Source organism: Emys orbicularis, chromosome 22 (genome assembly GCF_028017835.1).
Source record: "Emys orbicularis isolate rEmyOrb1 chromosome 22, rEmyOrb1.hap1, whole genome shotgun sequence".
NCBI classification, from domain to species: Eukaryota; Metazoa; Chordata; order Testudines; family Emydidae; genus Emys; species Emys orbicularis.
The window spans coordinates 9,851,733-9,872,959 of NC_088704.1; the positions used below are offsets into that span (position 1 = coordinate 9,851,733).

The 21,227-nt window shown below is 48.6% G+C and overlaps 1 protein-coding gene across 4 annotated transcripts in view; it reads right to left on the minus strand.

Moving 5' to 3' along the window:
• KAZN (kazrin, periplakin interacting protein) overlaps window positions 1-21,227 on the minus strand; it is a 747,507-nt gene that overhangs the window by 198,268 nt on the left and 528,012 nt on the right. Inside the window, exon 5 of one of the 4 annotated variants that reach the window (XM_065421353.1) lies at window positions 13,851-13,877. The exons of the other annotated variants lie outside the window; for them this stretch is intronic. Within the exon in view, the coding sequence (XP_065277425.1) occupies window positions 13,851-13,877 (27 nt within the window). The remainder of the gene's footprint in view (window positions 1-13,850; window positions 13,878-21,227) is intronic. 4 annotated transcript variants of the gene reach the window in all.

The window sequence follows — 21,227 nt, forward strand, 5'->3', positions numbered from 1 at the left end:
AGCAGTTGTAAACCAATGTTATGCAGCCCAAATAGCTTATGCATGTCCATGAAATTTGTCTTGCAAAGCAGAGCTTCAAATAGCACAAATGCAGGCCCAGCCTTAAAAATTAGGCAATGGGTCTTGCCCACCTGCTGGTATTATAGCTTGGCAGGTTTTACTTTGACAGGCAGGGTGTAACAGGTTCAATGATGAGATGACACGATCCAGATACTGTGATGGGGATGGGTGGTCAGGGAACTGTTACCTGAAGCACAATCAGGGCTTCTGGGGAACAGGATTCAAGGCCAGGTTCGTGGAAAGGTTGCAAGCCTTGGAGTGAACTTGGCCAAGTTTCATGCAAGCCTGGGCCGATTTGTAGCTTGGGGTAAAATGATTTCCACCCAAAACCAGGCAAGGTTTGGCAGTTTCGGCTGAATTTCACTTTGATGTTTTTGGGTTCATTCCAACACGAAGCTCAAAGCTAAAGACAGAGGAGAAAGTGTGAAGGGGAAGGAGGTGAAGCCAGAGGGCTAGAAACTCATCTGGTATAAAGTGGTAGCTCCACTATAGTCAAGGAGAAGAAGAAGGGCCTTATGGCTGAGACTCAGAAGATCTAGGTTTGATTCCTGGCTCCACCGCAAGTTCTCTGTGTGACCTTGGGCCAGTCATTTCACCTCTCCGTGCCTCAGATCCCCCTCTGTAAAATGGGGGGAAAGAATCCTCCCTATCTCCCAGTCCTGTTTAGACTGTCAGCTCTGTGTCTCTTACTGCGTGTGTTTGTACAGCACCCAGCGCAATGGGACTGTAATTCCAATAATAAATTATAACCATTTACACTAAGGATCTAGCCCAGAACATGCCAACTCATGTAAAATTCAACCATAAAATGGCCCATACAAAATGGTGGAGCTTCACCCAGCACCAACGGATGTTATAGAACCAAGACAGGTAATCAAAAGCTCGAGCACTGACTTTCACTTGAAAACAGGAGAGAAAATCATCAGTGTCCTGAGAGCTGAGACGTCTGTTGATGAGATAAACGACCATGCAATTTCAAATTGGATTTATACTTTGCCATTTGCATTTTCCTCACAACTGCCTCCTAAAGATGCCCTATGGGCAAAGAGGTATAAGGCTCCCATGTAGTTATCTATATAACCCTACAATACCTTTCTTGAGAAGCAGAGCAAATTAACCTGGTCTTAAATTCACTAGGTTTCTTGCACCATAAACCTAGAATGGTGTCTGCTCTCTAAGGGACTAATTATTATTTTTAAAGTCCTTATTTTCTCAATATTCTTCCCCTTCCTTGTCCTGTTACTTCATTCTAAATAGCTCATTCAAAAAAAAAAAAAAAGTAGAGGGGTTTTAAATAAAGTTTTTAATGGGAAAAATAACTTTTTAAAAAATCTGATCAATATTTTAAAAGGAAAGGGAAAGCGTGTGTGTCTGTGTAATACAGACACACTCATATCTATATATTGTGGCAAAGTACCTCCTTCTCCTCGGCAGGCTCAGTCCTTTTTAGCCTTGGAGACCGAGGCTTGGGCAAGGCAAAACCCTGTAGCTGGCACAGGGGCTGGCTATTCCTTCCCTCAGTCAGTTCCCTGTGCTTGTTTTCCTTCCCCTCTGGGGACAGAGTGCGGCCTTCCTTGCTGGAAGGGTTCAAAGCCTTGCTGCTCCTAACGTACTGGCAGCTTCCCTGGTTCTCTCACTCTCTCCTCCCCGCCCCTTCCACACCGGGGAGGGTTTAAAAAGGTTCCAAGCAGTTGGAGCCAGCTGAACCTAATTAGTTCCCTGGTAACCCCTTGTCCAGCTGAACCTTATTTCCCCATGGTTCTCTCTCCTCAGTGGCTTGGGAGAGGCCTTTTTAACCCCCTGGGACTGATTACTACCCCCCCCCCCCCTTTGTAGCTGTTTGTCCTGGGTTTGCCACAATATGTGTGTGTGTATATATATATATATATATATATATACACATACACACACACACATATACATACTAAATAAGATTCCAGAAATGTCTATGTGTATGTGAAGCCATATGTTGAAAGAAAGAAAAGAAAAAGAAAGAAAGAAACTTCAAACATAGAGTGTAACATTCCTGGAATCTTCTGATAAAGATGAAGAGAATAGGACCCTCTGTCTGAGGAGAAGGAAAGGCTAAATTCAGTGTAAGATTTGTATTATGGTAGCTCTTAAGAGTCCTCAACCGAGATCTGGGCTCGGTTGTGCTAGGCACTGTACAAACAAATAGCAAGAGACGGTTCAGCTAACCAAGTGCACCTGTGTCAATTGAGTCACTTCCAGCAAATCCAGTCTGTTACCTATACGGAGGTTACTAGCATTTTGTGACAGAGGCCCAAGTCTAGAAATCTGTTACAAATCAAGAGACAATGATCTGTCCAGTGACTCATGGCAGAGTCTTCAATTCCAAGGCTAGGATGAATTTGCATCAGACTGACCATCGGTCCAGAAAGTCCACATGACATGCTAGGGGCAAAGGTTGGTCAGCAGACGCTCAGGAGCTAGCATGGCTGCCCCAGCGGCACCAATGCTGCTTATCCAGCAACAGGCCACAGTGCTGCGTGAATGCAGTTGACTCCACTTCATTCACGGGAGACTGTGCATAAGGTCGAGGCAGAGAGACGCTTGACAAGCAACCCTGAATTAATATTGTGGAAGTGCCCCGACAGTGACAGCAGTGAAGGTTGCTAGTCAGAATCCAGGAAATTTATTCATCTCAAACATGCTTGTTTTAATTCCCTTCCCTCCTGCTTCATGCTGGCTGGGGAAAGCAGTAGAGCCTTTCATTCCTCTGGATCAGACACAGCAACCTCATCGCTAGCTCTGTTTCTCAACCCAGCCTGTGCTTAGGAGGAGGAGGATGGCGTGTTCTGTCTCTCCATCCTCCCTCACTAGCCCTGATAGCCCGGTGGGATCTTCCAATCGGCAGCTCTTAAGACGTGAGGACAGCAGTTGGCCATTCGTCCTATGGCAGGGAACGTGATGCAGCTTACTCTTGGGGTCAGTTGCCTGCTGACTCTACAATCCACGGACATCCAGAACAAGATCTTTGGTGTCTCTTTCAGAAGCATAAGTGCTCTCAGAGCTCTGTCCCCCGAAAGTTAGAGGCTTCGTATTCAAGATGCACAAAGGGTTAAGCAGATAAAGACAAGTCAAAAAGTACAGAGCAGTACATAGCTCACTCCTCTCTTTGTAAAGGGACAGGTAATGGCCCCAGCAGAGTTCTCCTGAAAAGCAGCCCCCAAGGGCGAGGAGAGGGGTGGAGTGGCTGACTGGGGGTGGTGAATCTCAATTATGTAAATGACACCAAGGTCTAAGACAACGAGTGCATTAGAGATCACAGTTCAAATAGGTCAACTGTTCCCCGTTACATCAGTGCGAATCTGGTGTAACTCCAATGACATCCAGACTGACAACGGTGTGAGCGAGGAACGATCTGTGTTCTGAAGTGCTTATTAGAGCAGCATCACCAAGCAAATGCTCCACTCCATCCCCCCTGTGTATGGAGTCCGTGAAGTCACGCCAGAGTTACACAGGTGAACAGAGCAGAATTTACACCCAGTGAGTAGAGGAGGCGCCCTAGCTCAGGGGACAACAGCTCATGGGCCAAGTTCTCTGTTGGTATAACTAGCAATTGCAATGGAGTTACGCCACCCAAGTGGACTCCTCATGAACTCATTCCCCAGGACGACCTCATGCTTCAAAGTCAGGGCGTAACAACCCAGGATCAGAACAACATGCAGTGACTCAGGTAGCAATCTGATTTCCTGGACTGAACAGCAACAAGGAAACAGTCATCACTGGGCCTAAATTTCAGTTCCTTACTCAGTCAAGACTCCCACTGCACAATGGGCATTTTTGCTTGAGGAAGGACTAGAGAAGTCAATGATGCACGTTATGGGTAGCAGTAAACGAAATCAGCGGAGTAACATGGAGTTCCTGTGGGCTGGACGGGTGGGATTTCAAAACTGCAGTGACACAGAGAACTCGCCGGTGTTAGCTAGGTGGCTGGATTCCCAGCGCTACAACACAGCAACAGGAGCCACAGCATCAAACAAAAAAACCACACTGGGACGGGTTCTCCTCTCCGTGGGCCTATTTAATTCCCATTAATGTCTGTCGGCATTCCAGGAGGGAGGGCAAGAAAGGGATTCATGGATGCTCAGTACGGTAATTACAGCCAGCCTGCCCGGACTGCACGGCTGTATTGCTCTTCACTTCCTGGCCTACCTTGCGTGGCCTGTTGCTGTGCCCTGTCAAACAGTCTGGAAGCGGCTGCATTTCCATGGTGCTGTATGTGTGTCGTCTATGAAGTGCTTTGGGATCCTTTAGTGCCTTTTCCCTCTATGTACTGTATGTCTTCCTCCTACCCTTGAAAAAACCTGATTTGCTAGAGGAATGGAAGTTAATGGACAGCTTCTACCCAAGGCCAGATCTGGGCAGCTCCAAGGATAAACCAAGAGGGGACTCCAAGGGCAAGCTCCACCTGGGTAACAGGACAAAAGACTGACTGCATTACCCATCCCACTCTGCTGCAGGGAACCAGCTTTGCCATTGCACCAGAGATTTACTATCACAGGGTCCAGCCTGAAAGATGCTAAGCTCCTGCTGCTCCCCCTGATGTCAACTAACTTCAATGGCAGTTACAGTGCTCAGCACCTCTCAGGATTTGGGCTGCGATATTCAAAGAAGCCTAAGGGAGTTAAGCACCCAAATCCTACTGAAATCCAATGGGAGTTGGGTACTGAATTCCACTAGGGAGAATATCCCAGCCTTGGCCTACAAGGGGCAGACATTATGAAGAGATTGTTCTAAGACAGAGGTGGGCAAACTACGGCCCGCGGGCCACATCCGGCCCATGGGACTGTCCTGCCCGGTCCTTGAGCTCCTGGCAGGGGAGGCTAGCCCCGGGCCCCTCCCCTGCTGTCCCCCTTCCCCTGCAGCCTCAGCTCGCCGTGCCGCCAGTGCTTTGGGCGGCGGGGCTGCGAGCTCCTGCCGGGCAGCACGGCAGCGTGGCTGACTCCGGCCGAGTGGTACGGCTGCTAGACATGCTGCTCTGAGTGGCATGGTAAGGGCGGGGGTGTTGGATAAGGGGCGGGGGGTCCCAAGGGGCAGTCAGGGGACGGTTGGATGGGGAGGAGGTTCTGAGGGGGGGGCCTCAGGGGATGGGGAACAGGGGCGGTTGGATAGGCGTGGGAGTCCTGGGGGGCCTGTCAGGGGGTGGGGATGTGGATAGGGGTCCGGGCAGTCAGGGGACAGGGAGCGGGGGGGTTAGATGGGGGTGGAGTCCCAGGGGGGCGGTTAGGGGCGGGGGGGTCCCGGGAGGGGGCGTTCAGGGGACAAGGAGCAGGGGGAATTGGATGGGTCGGGAGTTCTGAGGGGGGCAGTCAAGGGACAGGAAGTGGGAGGGGGTGGAGGCCAGGCTGTTTGGGGCGGCACAGCCTTCCCTACCCACCCCTCCATACAGTTTTGGAACCCCAATGTGGCCCTCAGGCCAAAAAGTTTGCCCACCTCTGTTCTAAGAGGAAGAGGTTTTGCAAAGAAAAAGCATGGCAAGGAGGTAGAACCCAACCCCTGGTGCATAGCATAGCCAGCATTATGTGTATGCACCACTTGCATCGCACTTAAACCCTGTCTTGATGACTTAAGTGGTGTGTAGACCTCGAGCTAGTGGGGGTGAGTTTCACCCTAAGAACAGTGCAGGTGGTCGTTGCAGAAATTGATCAAAATGATTTCTGGCCAATGAAATATCCATCAACCAGGCTATAAAAATCAGATGGCCTCTTAAGAGCAAATCATTTGTTTTCCCTGGCCCCCTGCTCTGCTTTACTGGAACTCGGTGAGTAACATAATTTGGCTTGACTTTTACTACAGAGCATTTCCTCCTCTTCTAAAAGACCAGCACAGCCGCAAGGCCAACAAGATGTGAAAGAAATGGTATTATCCCTAGGTTGGATCAAGAGCAGCAATGACATTTAAAAACAACATGATCTTTATGTTTGAACAGGTAACTTTAAAGAGCAGGGACACAGATTCCTTTGTTATCCCTTAACTCTGCTAAAAGGGACAATGACAAGAAAAAAAAAGATATATATAAAAAAAAACTTACCAATATTCATAATGCGATAATATTTTGGATTATCATCAGTGACAGAGAGGCAGCGTGAGCTAGTGGATATGGCACTGGACTAGAACCAGAAGACCTGGTTCTGCCACTGATGTACTATGTGACCTTGTGCAAGTCACTTCACCTCTTTAGGAATGTCTACACACTTACAGCAGACTGTAGAGTACAGACACCGCACACTCAGCTAGCACAGGTATAAATAACAATGTCGACGGTGAGGCATAGCTTAACAGAGTAGAGAGCCCTACAGGCCTGAACCCTACAGAGTATATACCTTACACAGCTTTCTACACATCCAAAAAGGGCCTCCCATATGTACACTACTATTTTTAGCAGCATGGCGTCCCAGTGCCGGAGCCTTTCACTGCAGCATGTAGCTTCACGTGTAGTGCCTGTACTCTACACACAGCCAAGTGTAGACACAGCCATTGTGACTCTGTTGCTCCCGTCCATCCTTTGTCTGCCTTGTCTATTTAGACTGTAAACTCCTCGGGGCAAGGACGGTCTTACTGTGTGTTTGTACAGGAACTAGGACCAGGGGGCCGTTGGGCCCCTAGATGCGGAGGACTAAAATACTTTAGTTTAAGTCAGTGATACTCAGACCTCAGTGGTTCAGGAGCCAAATTAGGACCAACATTACTCAAAGGAGCCACAGTCGTGTGAATTAATGTTTTCATTTACTATAGGACTATAGATTGAAATGTTAACAGTATGACGGGAAATATTTAGTTGATGTATATTTTTATATATATTCTCACAGCAAAATAATTGACCAAGTATTATTACCTTATCAACTACAATTGGTTAATAACATAGTAGAAGCCTCCTGACTGGTTAATAACTTAGGTTGATTAATAATTGAATCACAGAGTGTTTTAATATTGTGTGTGCAAAGAGCTGCAGGAAACCCATTAAAAAGCAGCTCAGAGACTCAGTCTGAGTATCACTGATTTAAGTCATTGGGCTCAACACAGGGAATTTGGGTGAAACTTAGTGGCCTGTAATATTCAGGAGGCCAGACGAAATAATCTAATGGTCCCTTCAGGCCTTTAAACTCTATGAAGCTATCAAACGATGCTACCGTAATACAAATCATTCATACTAATGATCCGAGCATTTTTGAAACGCCCGTTTGGCTTTTTGCCACCTGTGCTGTTTACTTTGCACACGAAGGAACAGATCCGAGGGTTAAATCTAAATCCCACCACCAAACATTCAAAAGGGATCCAAATTTATGTTCTAGCTTGGACCCATCTCTAATAAAGCAGACTGAAAAGAACCTGCCTGCTATTAACCTCGTTATCTTCTGGAAACACTGATAAATGTGGGCCTGATTCTGTGGAAGCACTGAGCCTTGACTTCAACGGCAGAGGAGGGCGCTCAGCATTTTGCAGACAGTGCTTGTTACAGGTACAACCCAATCCCGCAAGGCGTAGAGACCCTTCCTCTGAGATGCTTAGGGACTTCATAGAATTGGGTCCCTACAATCGGTACAGTTTGGTTTGTTCAGTAAACACCACAAGCCCGTTTAGGACTCACATTCTTTGCCGCCAGCCCACAGAAATAGTTTTGCAGATGACCAAAACGTGGCATTTTCCATGAGTTTACACCCTGCTCTTGTCACTCAGAGCTTGGACGCTTTACAAAAACAAGGGCTCGGGTTTGTTCTCGACACAAAAATGTGACTAAACAGCACAGCAGCGAAAGAAAGGTCGTCCCATGGGGAAAGGAGGACATCAGCCTGGGTCAGAGGCAGGACTGAGTGTCAGCCGTGAAAGCAGCAGGGAAAAGCAAGGGAAGAGAAGCAGGGAAATTGCCGGCAGCATCCCAAAATGACAGCTCGTGATTATGAAATCATGAGATACTAGATTTGTTTTCAGGAGGAGGGGATTGAGGGGGAGGGTGAACAACACAGGAAAATGGAATCACATAGGTGCTAGGTATTTCAGTTACTTGATTCATCTTTTCTTTTTCTTAAAGGGACCCTCGCTATCAAGAGTCAGGGCCCAATTTTCAAAATTGTTCTGTGTCTTTGTTATTCAGGGGAGCTGGGCCCTTTGGAAAACTGGCCCTGAAATTATGGAACAAACCCCACAGCCTGAAATCGGCACTGATGCCCTTAGCAGATGTGGCACCCAAATCAAGTGCCACAGCCTGGTAATGCTATGGTCCATGTGTACTTGAGGCCAGCCTAGGTAAGCAATGTGCTCCTGGCTCGCTCTGAGGTCTCTCTCACACGTACACGTTTGGGGTTATATGGTTCTGATTGTGCCCATTGTAGAAAAATACACAATCTTCCCCCCCCCCCAGTGAAATTCATATTTGGGTTTAGTCCTGATATGAAAGCCTCTCAAATACGAGCCTGACCCTGTGACGGTGCTGAACGCTGATGTCAACAGGAGAGGAGGACACTCAGCATTTTGCAGACAGCAATTGTTATAGGTGGAAGACAATCCTACAAGGCACAAAGGCCTTTCCTTTGAGATGCTTGGTACCCTCCACTGCATCGACATCAATGGCATGGCTGGGGTGGAGCACTTCACAGAATCGGGTCCCTACATTCGATACAGTTTGGAGGAGCACCTGACTGAGTGACGCTTGATGGGAACGGCCCCTGACACCAACACCACCAAAAATAATGCGCGGTAACTGGGCGAGTCAGAACCTGGCGCTGTTGGGTCTGGGTCAGGATCCAGCAGCTCCAACACCCCACCCCCCTTCCTCTCACTAGGAGAGCCTCCTTTTATGTTTGTTGTTTTCATTCCCGAGGCAAGTGAAATGAACCAAGGGAACAAACTAAATGGAATGAAAGAAAGTCAAACGAATAGCAGGCAGGCCAGCCACAGTGAGCTCATTGCCCAGGGGAACCTGGCGTCCCAGCAGGGCAGGGAGGAGGGGCCGGAAGAGACAAAGGTGCATTCTAACGCTCATTGAATAAAAGGGTTATGTCATAAGCATGACTCACACCTTCACCTGCTGCAACCGCAGCTGTTCATCTGCTCCACTGCATCACCGGCCCTCCCCTAGTCCTGAGTACTCCTGCCTCCCTTTTCACTGAGCGGTCGCCTCCTAGTTCCTGACTTTGTCCTGACAGCTGCCACTCACACATCTTCCCTGACCTATTCCTGCCTCTGCACACTGCACCTAGTCTGCTGCAGCCGCTGTCCACCTCGCCTCGGCCCAGTGGGCAGCCACCCGTTCTACAGGTTGCAATAACATTTTGCATTAGTGACGTAGGCCAAAACATGCAAAGTCTGTGTGGTCTGGTTCCACGGTCTGTTTGACCGAGTTTTGGTTTGGGTCCCTCCTCCCTGGACCAGGAGGAGGAAAATAAGGACCCTACTACTCAGCTGTTTACCAAAGCATTTGTTGGCGTCTGTGAAGAAGGAAACCCTTGCTAATTCATTAGCTACGCCCCGTGCTCAGAGAAATCCAGCTCTTCGTTATCTCTGTCTAATCTTTCCAGCTCAATCAGTGAGTGTCCCTGCAGCGCCAGGATGGCAGATACTCTACCTGGCAAACAAATAAAAATCCTTGAAGTGAGCAAAAGCTTAAAACTACCCAATCAAACATGTTGTTGTTTATTTGCATTCAGTGTGTGAGTTTAGTGTCCAGGAGAGGTGCCAGCTGGAAAACCCTGGAGAGCAATAACGTCTGTTTATCCACAGGAATGGGCAGCAGATGTGCAAGGCTGTTCCACTAATGGGCTTCAATCCTGTTCTGGAAGGACCACATCTAGGGGTTACAGGGATGTGCACTCTATGATGATTATTAATTATTTGAACTACAGTAGTGCCTAGAGGACCCAAGTGTGGTCAAGGGACCCTCTGTTCTATGCACTGTACGAACGCATAAGCAACAGCAGTCCCTGCCCCAGAGAACTTACAATCTAAATAGGCCAGACCAACAAAGGATGGGAAAGGAAACAGCAGCACGGAGAGGGGAGAGCCAGAAGCAGAGCTGGGGATAGACCCCTCGCAGCTCCTGACTCTGACTCATAAGGTGTTTCCAGCTGGCCACCTAAAAATGAAAGCAGCCAAAATCATTAATTGTTTTTTAAAAATCTTGGCTCAAGGCTCCTGGTGTCTATTCCCAGCTCTGCCACTGACTCCCTGTGTGACCTTGGGCAAATCACTTCACCTCCATGTCCTTCCATCTCAGTATGACAATACAGTAGCTACTGCAGAGGCTTCATAGCTTGCTTGTAAAGTACTTTAAGATCTTGAGCTGGAAGAGGCTGTTGCGGAACAAATGATTGTAATAATCAGATCAACTTGCAAAAGAATGGGAATGGAGTGGGTTGAAAAGTTCATGTTTCTTTATTAATGCAGGAACAATCACCAGTGAATTAAGAATGGAAAATCAAACCCCCTTTTTTTTCCAATTTTTCTTTCAAAATGAACTGTGGTCAAAACTGACATCTTTTCAGGGGGAAAAAATGGCATTTTCCTATATAAAAACGTTCCAGCAGAAAATTCACAACTGGCTCTAGGAAGTACTATTAGTCTCATTTGACTGAGGAGAAACTGAGAGGTAAGGTTACTTTCCTTAAGGTCACACGACAGACTCAGTAGCAGAATTGGAGTATGGAACCCAGGAACCCTAGGGCTCGATTCTCCCCTCCCACTAGTTTTAAACTTGACTTAAATAGAGCTGCCCCTGATTTACACCAGTGTAAGTGAAAGGAGCATCAGTAGACTCAGTCAGCCAGAACCATTACATTACACTGCTTCTCAGCCCTATGGCATTATCAAGTCTCAAATACACTCAGGTTTTTTTCATATTTTCTCTGACGATTATGAGACTGTCTCCAAGGCAAAAATGCGGTGAAGTAAGAGAATGAAATCATCCCAAAGATAAAACAGGGTGTGTTACAAGGCAAGAAAATTAACATGTCAGATTTACCTATGTAGCATATAACACACCTATGGAGGTAAGCACTGATGAATTTCTCTGCTCTCAGAATGGATAGCACTGAAATGCTGTTTTGATGAACAAGGCACCATTTGCCATTCTCAAGACCGCTACGACATTTCAAGTAATCAAAGGCTGCTCCCCTCAAATTTCTCCCTGCAGTAACTAGAACATCGGTGGAACTGGATTGCAGCTGCTGAGAGTACAAAATACGTTGTAGCCTTTCTGATTGTACCTGTATAGCTCTGCTCCCAACCTACAAGTGTGCTGATCTGCTGATCAGTTACAGCAAGGGGGCAGGGTGGAGATGTGTGTGATTACTCTCAATGCTAGAGGGAGGTAATTTAAGGCTCCTAAAAACACCCTTGCCCATCAGTGCAAGAATAGATCCACCAAGGCCTGGGCTACACTACAGTTAGGTTGACGTAAGGCAGTTTACGCGTCAACCTAATTATGTCGGTGTACGCACTACACTACAGCCTTGTCCCGCCAATGTAAGTGCCGTACTACACCAACATAACTCTACCTCCAGGAGAGGCGTAGGGCATGTGTCGGTGCAGTTAGGGCGACGCAGTGTCTGTGTAGATGCTGCATTACTTACATTGCTTGTCTTGTCAATTTCATGGCTCCATGCTGGAGCTGTGAAATTGACCAGGAAGCCGAGCAGCTAGAGCCTGGTTGCCCCCAGCTTCCAACGGGGAGGTGAGAAGCCCAGGCAGCTGCTCCCTGCTGGGATTAGGGAGGCAAGAGCCCTGGGGGCCGCTGGGCTCCCAGCGGGGAGTTGCACAGAGTGGGGAGCCCTGGCTCTCAGCCCCCTACACTGCCCCAGTTCAATCGGCGGAGGCACTCCTGGTGAGAATGCACACCACCGACAGGAGGAGGGTAGGGTGCACATCAGCCACCGCAGTAATTACTGCAGTGGCTGTAAGTCAACTTAATATAGGTCCACTTAAGTCTGTAGCGTAGACATGCCCCGAGTCTAGACCTGCTTTATTCCCCAGAGTGTTGTAATCACCTGGCTCGTGGCACCTTTCAGAGTGTATGGAATTAAATTTAAAAAATGCTTAGCTGCAGCACAGAAATGCGAGCGAAAAATCTCACCACTGCCCTCTAATGCCGTGGTTCCCAAACTTTAACAACCTATGAACCCCTTTCACTAAAATGTTGAGTCTCGCGAACCCCCTCCTAAAAATGAATATTTCCAGGGATTTTCTCCTTGACCTGAGTATAAATTATAAAAGCAGTGATCTTGGAAATATAAAATTTGTTTTTATGACATGCATATTACACACTATTATTAATGATTATTTATCATTACAGTATTTTTATTACATTATGAAAACAGCAACACTCTGCCAAGCTCTCACTTTCGTAGCTTGTATCACTTTGAATAAACATGTTATAAGACAAGGCTCCTAGGTTTCATCAAGGAGTATCAGATGTAAAACAGCATGAAGGTATTTAAGAAGCCAACTCAAAGAGTTCCTCCTATACAAGCATTCAGGTCTTGAGCAGTCCAGGCAAACAACGCACATTACGACAAAGCTTAAACTTGTTCTTCGTAATAATTTTAAAAACAATACTAGCTGCCTATTTAATTTTAAAAACAGCAAAAAATATCCACCTCCCTTTCCATTTCTTATAAGGAGTCTTGAAGGTTAAATCTCCTCAGTGTGATAGATCTGCTTGCTTTGATCTGCTTAGCTCTTGGAAGTCCAGGGGCTCCAGGCTGCTGGCCTTGTGCTGCCCGGAGTCCCTAGGGACAGCTCTGTCTGCCATTAGGGATTTTTTCCCCCGAGAACCCACTGTAACATTTTGCAAACCCAGTTTGGGAACCACTGCTCTAATGTTTGGTAAGTGCCCAAAGGGAAGTGACCTTGCTGGGGAAAGGCCCCTTTGCTCCAGATCTGGAATGTAATTGCACGGGATATTTGCTGGACAGTGATTAGACGGCCAACTGTTAAGATCCTCCAGCTCAAGGTTAGCTCTGTTTGTTTCCCTAAGGCTTGCAAATGTGTGTTTGCTGTACTTCGCGTTTGACCCAACTGCGCTGTCTGGCAGAGGTCAGCGGCACTGCGAGCCTCAATTACATTTTGCCACTGCTACTGCTCATGGCTCTGTGCCATCTAGAGACATGGGCTGAGCACGGGAGGTCGGGAAGCTTGTTTCAGATAAACATTCAGAAATTGGGATGCCAAGCTGAAACACAGGCCTCTCATACCCTTCCCCAGCTCCCATTCGCAGCCTCATTCCTGAACCATCCCTATACAAGCTAGGCCTCACTCAACCCATTCCCCAGTGCACAGGGTGCACACTTGTGTGTCAGTAACGGGAAAATCCTGGAAGGTATTTGAGTTGAAAGGCCTTATAACCCCAGCAACCCATGCCCGAGAGAATGAGAGATATAGCCCAGCAATAACCAACACACACTCGGAATGAAACGAAGAAGCCTTGAGCTGCATCCTTGCAGATCTCACAGTTGTGCCCTGGCAAATATTGAATGAGAAAGGAGGCCAGAGTTGCAGATCCTGGTCACAGAAGGTCCTAGTTCATGTCATGGCATCCTTTGTAAAGTGCAGTGAAGGCTATTGATTGTGACAGGCATTTTCTGAAAGCAGCCTTGGATGCCGAAATCCTTTATTTGCACGACAGGTCGAGCCCAGGCAGCAGCCTTGCAAGCTTTCTCCACGCTTCCCATCTCACTGTGCCTCAACCCAGCTCTAGAGGGACCACAGATCATTTCTGGACCGCTCATTTTTTCCTATCTCATTGTTGACAGAAGGAGCAGAAAAGAACTCACATGAGGGTTTTCCATTGATGTATATAACTGTAAGAACAGTAGAACAATGGACTCTCCTTCACTGGAGGTTTTCAAAAGGAAGCTGGATAGTCACCGGTCTTGGATAGTTTATTCACAATAAATCCTGCATCTCGGCAGGGAGTTAGACTAGATGACCGGTGCGGTCCTTTCTAACCCTATAGTTCTGTGGCCCCCAGGGAACAGAGGGAGGTTCAGCCACCTTATCTAGCCAGTCCTTGTCTTTCAGCTGACGCTGCCAGAAAAGGCTGCAGTGGGGACAGGGGCGCTGGAACGTGGGGGGGGGGGGGGCGGGAAGGGCGCCATGCCCCCACCACTTTTTACTGGCCATAAGGACGAACGACGGTAACTTGGGGGTGGAGAGGAGTGAACGCAAGGGTGGGGGCTTGGGGGGGAAGGGGCGGCGCGAGGGCAGGGCCACAGTTCGGGCGCCGGTGGCCCCCCCGCCAATTTTAGGGCGCCTCTGTCGCTCCTGAGTGGTGATATTGGTTGTCTGTGTGTGTGCTTGTGATATGGACATCTGTCCCCTAGAAATTGGATTGAAACCACCAACACATTTCATGCTGGCCACCAGACGACAGATGGCCACTGGCTGCACAGTTTGGATACGAACCAGCGCCAGGGGTTCTGTATGCCATTACTATTCCTTGATTCGGTCAATCCGCCAAAATCAACTTCTGCTCCCCCTTGTTTCACGGTCTTCACATCTTATGAATTCTAGCAGATTTTTACACATTCTCAATCTAACCTCCTGTGCCCCATATCCCCCTCTAAACGCTGTACTGACCCTGATTAAGGAATAATGGGTTCCAGGGTAAAAGCAACCAGTAAAGTTCATCAATAACAACTTGCTTAAGGCCAAAAACTTTCTAGATACCTTCCGGACAGTTTTCATTTACAAAGAAAACAATAAACATGAAATGAAGTTAATGCACCACAGGCAGCACTAACCTGGATTTAGCAAGGCTGATTTGGAAGTTTCTAAACAGTTGCAGAGGAGTGTAATTTACCAGCAGTTCAGTTTCCACAGGAGAACACTGCTCCGAAGTCAACTGTGTACTTTCTCAGCCAGGTCTAACTCGGCTAGAGATTGGCTCCATGTGTGTTATACAAATCCTGACTCTCACTCATGTGAATTGATGCCCTCAAACAAATTTAGATACGGTATCTTCCCCACGGGAGAAGGGACGAAGGTCTTGGTGTCAATTAGAGCAGAGTACTTGGCGATACACCGCTGATTGCTCTGTTCCTGTAGCTGGATAGCAGGGGCAGGGACTGCTTCTGGTGGCCAACATGAGACGAGGTTCTAGTTCCTGATGTGCAGGCAGACATGGAAATGTCCAGATCCTTTATGTCCCATGTGGCACCGTCCTCTACAAGGACTGGCTTGCGGCCTCTCTAAGCTTTGGTTGTTGCTACAGTGCTTGACTGCTTGGTGCTATCGTAAGTACACACTGACATATGTTCCCTCTGGGTCTGCTCCCGAGATGTGCTGAACAGTATCGAGAACCCCCAACTACAGTGATTTCATTGTGGGTGGCAGGGTTGAAAATGGCGCTCAGGAAGTGATCAGTGCCTCCAAAGATCATACTCAGGGCAGAGCAAGGGAAGAAGGGGCTTTCCCCTTTGGCTGGCTCAAGAGAAGTCATTTGCTGCCCTTCCAGTTTGAGGAACTGTATGGAGATGGGCCAGCTGCTAGGTTGGATGGAACGGAGTAAGGACGAGGAAGCTTTGTGCAGTGCCTGAGCGCTAAGCGTGGGTTGATTTGTTTAACGTACGCCTTTGAATCCGCTTTAAAATATTGACACTCGCTACTGCGTTTAAATTGAACTCTTAAAACGAAAGCCTCCCTGTTCCCCCCCCAACAGGCTCCAACGTTTCATCTGCGGGTTACCAGCCCCTGCTGTGGGCGATCAGTTAAGAGCAGCCCCTTTTGGATATTTATCAGCGGGCTGAGAGGAAGCACGACTGCTGCGAATGTGCCTGTAATATGCAGTTAACTAGGGAAACTAGCACGGAGCTCTGGGATGCACAGATGCATCAGCTGGAGCTGTCACTTAAGCAGCGCACTATGCCCATAATAACCAGTGTCTTCACGGTGAAAGCAATTGCAATCGCTGAAGGTGGAATTTGGGTTGGAGGCACTGCTGCAAAGCTGGTGTTTTGGAATAAGAGGGTTAAAGACAAAAAGTTTAATGGGGCTCTGCCAGTCTGCAAGAAACCACTAAACGCTGGCTGCTACCAACACAATTAGCACAAGAGCTGGGTCTCCAAAAGCAGTTGGAAACAATGTCATCGTGACAATTGATGGAGAAAGGGGGTTGCTTCTTGCCTCTCTAAAGAGCTTTTAATTGGCTTTGAGTCTTGAAAAAGGCGTTTTCCATAATTAGCTCTTTGAAGATGCACAGAATGTTCAAGGGGAAGGGGAATGAAAGGTGAGACACAGCAAGAGACGCGGGAGGGTGTGGAGACCTGGGAGGAAACAGAGTAAAACGGGGAGGGGTTGGGGAGAAGCAACTTCCAGGAGTAGTTCCAGTTGCATACAGAGAAGGTTTTGGAGAATGTCAGTGGGTGGAACTGCATGGGAAAAGGAAACAGAAGGCAATACAAGAAGGCATGTGGGGAAGCAATCCCTACAGGCAGGAAGGAATCACAGGGTGCAGGGAGGGAAGAAGCAGATGGAGGGGGTGTGGGAGGAAAGAGGGAACATTCAGAATTAACAGTGGCATATGCACCAGCACCACGTTTCTTCAAAAACTCCCAGTGCCTTGGGGAAGCTTGTCCTGCCTGTCCAGAGAACCTGTCTCTAGTTTAAGTGAAGCTATAAAAACATCAGGCCCAGTTCCCTTCCTTCAAAATACAAGTAACTACCAAGGCTGTTAACAGGGGTCAGGCTCATAACCTGCGGGTGGGAGGAGCAGGCCCTCAACATGGCCCTCAACTTTTTTCCCCGGTTGCTCCAAGTTTCACCTCCCCCAGACTCACTCCAAAATCATTCCAGGTCAAGAACAAAGCCCAGGTTTCAGGCTTGTAATCCAAACTCAGGCGAGTTGGGCCTGGTGAAATGCACTGGCTGAGGGGTTTGCGCAGCTCCTGTGAGGTCAGCGTAGGGCTGAAAACATGGACACCAATTTAAACACACCCCACAAAAAGACTGAGGAAATGAGAACGTGCAGTACTCGGTGATCCTCACAGGACTCCCCTCCTCAGCCTGCCAGATCTTCTCCAATCCCTGCTGTGGGATCCCATGTCCCTGTCTAATGAACACGTCTTGCCCACAAGCTACACTGCCCTCTTGCTGCGAGGCCTGTGAACAGCGGCTCCAGCACTCTCTAGAGCCACAGTAAATTAATACATAAATCTCTGCTAAGTTTTTAAATTACTGAATCTTCTTAATGTTGTTCTATACATGTTACCACTCAATGGCATGAATTCTCTGTTGCTGGGGATTCCCCCCCCCCTTTAGATTTTGTCCGCCACTTCATCACAGCAGCCCAAGAGACTGGAACAGCAATGTTTATAAAGTGAGTGCTCAGGTCTGTATAATATATTCTGAAGGGAGGAAAATGCTAAAAGGATTTAGCCTGGAGTGGCTAAGTGGCCAAGATCCGGGCCTTCACTCTTCTGGGACCATTGGTTATGTTGCATGTTCATATACGTTTGTTAGTAACTGTGCTTGGTTTTGGTTTTGCAAAACCATAGGACAATGCAGCTCATATTTGAATCCCCCCATTTGGGAGTTAGAGAGCATTGGATGGTTTTGTCCTGTCATGGGGTATGTCTACACTACAGGATTAATTCGAATTTATATAATTCGAATTTAGGAAACCGATTTTATAAATTCGAATGTATTCGGCCACACTAGGCACCATTAATTCGGTGGTGTGCGTCCAAGCTACCATAGTAGCATCGATTTCCAGAGCGTTGCATTGTGGGTAGCTTTTACATAGCTATCCCATAGTTCCCGCAGTCTCCACCCCCCTTGGAATTCTGGGTTGAGACCCCAGTGCATGATGGGGCAAAAAACATTGTCGCAGGTAGTTCTGGGTACAGCCTCCCCCTCCCTCCCTGAAAGCAACGGCAGACAACCATTTCGCGCCTTTTTTCCTGAGTGAACTCTGCAGACTCCATTCTGCATCAAGCATGGATCCCGTTGTGCTCCAGAACGCAGTCTTGAACATTATAAACACCTCGCGCTTTCTCGTGGAGTTTATGCTTACACAGGACCAGAAAAAAGAGGCGAGGAGGAGGAGGAGGCGGCGATTGCAGCGCAGCGACCAGCGTGATGAGGACATGGACACGGACACAGAATTCTCTGAGACCGCGGGCCCCGGTGCTTTGGAGATTATGATGTTAATGGGCCAGGTTATAGGCTTTGAACGCCGATTCTGGGCCCGGGAAACAAGCACAGACTGGTGGGACCGCATAGTGTTGCAGGTGTGGGACGATTCCCAGTGGCTGAGAAACTTTCGCATGCGTAAGGGCACTTTCATGGAACTTTGTGACTTGCTTTCCCCTGCCCTGAAGCGCCAGAATACCAAGATGAGAGCAGCCCTCACAGTTGAGAAGCGAGTGGCGATAGCCCTGTGGAAGCTTGCAACGCCAGACAGCTACCGGTCAGTCGGGAATCAATTTGGAGTGGGCAAATCTACTGTGGGGGCTGCTGTGATGCAAGTAGCCAAAGCAATCACGGAGGTGCTGCTACGAAAGGTAGTGACTCTGGGAAATGTGCAGGTCATAGTGGATGGCTTTGCTGCAATGGGATTCCCTAACTGTGGTGGGGCAATAGATGGAACCCATATTCCTATCTTGGCACCGGAGCACCAGGGTACCCAGTACATAAACCGCAAGGGGTACTTCTCAATGGTGCTGCAAGCACTTGTGGATCACAAGGGACGTTTCACCAACATCCATGTGGGCTGGCCGGGAAGGGTTCATGACGCTCGCGTCTTCAGGAACACCAATCTGTTTAAACGGCTGCAGCAAGGGACTTACTTTCCGGACCAGAAAATAACCGTGGGGGATGTTGAAATGCCAATTGTTATTCTTGGGGACCCAGCCTACCCCTTAATGCCATGGCTCATGAAGCCATACACAGGCAGCCTGGACAGGAGTCAGGAGTTGTTCAACTACAGGCTGAGCAAGTGCAGAATGGTGGTAGAATGTGCATTTGGCCGTTTAAAAGGTCGCTGGCGATCCTTATTGACTCGCTCAGACCTCAGCCAAACCAATATCCCCATTGTTATTACTGCTTGCTGTGTGCTTCACAATCTCTGTGAGAGCAAGGGGGAGACCTTTATGGCAGGGTGGGAGGCTGAGGCAAATCGCCTGGCTGCTGATTACTCGCAGCCAGACACCAGGGCGATTAGAAGAGCACACGATGAAGCGCTGCGCATTAGGGAAGCTTTGAAAACCAGTTTCATGACTGGCCAGGCTACAGTGTGAAATTTATGTTTGTTTATCCTTCCTGAAAACCCGCCCCCTTTATTGACTCATTCTCTGTAAGGAACCCACCCTCCCCCTTCCCCCAGCTTGCTTTCAAAGGAAATAAAGTCACCATTGTTTAAAAATCATTTATTCTTTATGAATTGATTATAAAAAGAGGGAGAGAACCTGAGTGGGGTTTGGGAGGAGGATCAGCGGGAAGGAAAAGCCCAGTAAAAAAAGGTTAAGAAAATGGCAGCCTTTTGCTTGGGCTGTCCACTGGGGTGGAATGGGAGGGTGTACGGAGCCTCCCCCCCCGTGTTCTTACACATCTGGGTGGGGAGGCTATGGAAAATGGTGAGGAGGTAGGGGGGTTATACAGGGGCTGTAGCGGCACAGAACCTGAGTGGGGTTTGGGAGGAGGATCAGCGGGAAGGAAAAGCCCAGTAAAAAAAGGTTAAAAAAATGGCAGCCTTTTGCTTGGGCTGTCCACTGGGGTGGAATGGGAGGGTGTACGGAGCCTCCCCCCCCCGTGTTCTTACACGTCTGGGTGTGGAGGCTATGGAACATGGTGAGGAGGTAGGGGGGTTATACAGGGGCTGTAGCGGCACTCGGTTCTCCAGCAGCCGTTCCTGAAGCTCCACCAGACGCCGGAGCATGTCTGTTTGCTCACGCAGCAGCCCCAGCGTTGCTTCCCGACTCCTCTGATCTTCCTGCCGCCACCTCTCATCTCGAGCGTCTCTCCTCTCCTCACGTTGGTCCCTTCTGTCCTCACGTTGGTCCCTCATGTCCTCACGTTGGTCCCTCATGTCCTCACGTTGGTCCCTCCTGTCCTCACGGTCACTGGCTTCTTTCCTATACTTGCAAACCGTCTCCTTCCACTCATTCAGATGAGCTCTTTCATTCCTGGTGGATTGCATGATTTCGGAAAACATCTCTTCTCTCGTTTTTTTTTTACGACGCCTTATCTGGGATAGCCTTCGGGAAGGAGGAGGGAGGCTTGAAACATTTGCACCTGCTGGAGGGAGTGAAAAAAGGAGAGAATTTTTTTAAAAGATACATTTTTCAGAACAATGCTTATACTCTTTCACGGTGTATACTATTCACATTACATAGCACATGTGATTTCTGTGCAAGGTCGCATTTTGCCTCTTAATATTGAGTGCCTGTGGCTTTGCTGCTAGAGATCACAGACGCAGGTCGGGGCAACAGAATTCACCTTGCATGCTGCCATGGTAAGCCACTGTCTTTAGGCTTCTGCGCCCTGCTTTCCCACATACCAAGCAAAGCCCGTTGTGCTGCAGTTTTCCTGTTAGCTTGTTTTCTGCTGCTGAAGGTTAACACCCCCCCCCCATCCAATTCTCTGGGATGAGTGCTTTCTCCCTCCCCCCACCGCCTGGCTGGTATCAGGGAAGATCCCTGCAGGAACCAAACTAACACCCCCCCCCCCACCCGCCATGAATTCTCTGGGATGAGTGCTTTATCCCTCCCCCCACCGCCTGGCTGGTATCAGGGAAGATCCCAGCAGGAACCAAACTAACACCCCCCCCCACCCGCCATGAATTCTCTGGGATGAGTGCTTTATCCCTCCCCCCACCGCGTGGCTGGTATCAGGGAAGATCCCTGCAGGAACCAAACTAACACCCCCCCCCCCACCCGCCATGAATTCTCTGGGATGAGTGCTTTATCCCTCCCCCCACCGCGTGGCTGGTATCAGGGAACATCCCTGCAGGAACCAAACTAACACCCCCCCCCCCCCCCACCCGCCATGAATTCTCTGGGATGAGTGCTTTCTCCCTCCCCCCACCGCGTGGCTGGTATCAGGGAAGATCCCTGCAGGAACCAAACTAACACCCCCCCCCCCCCCACCCGCCATGAATTCTCTGGGATGAGTGCTTTATCCCTCCCCCCACCGCCTGGCTGGTATCAGGGAAG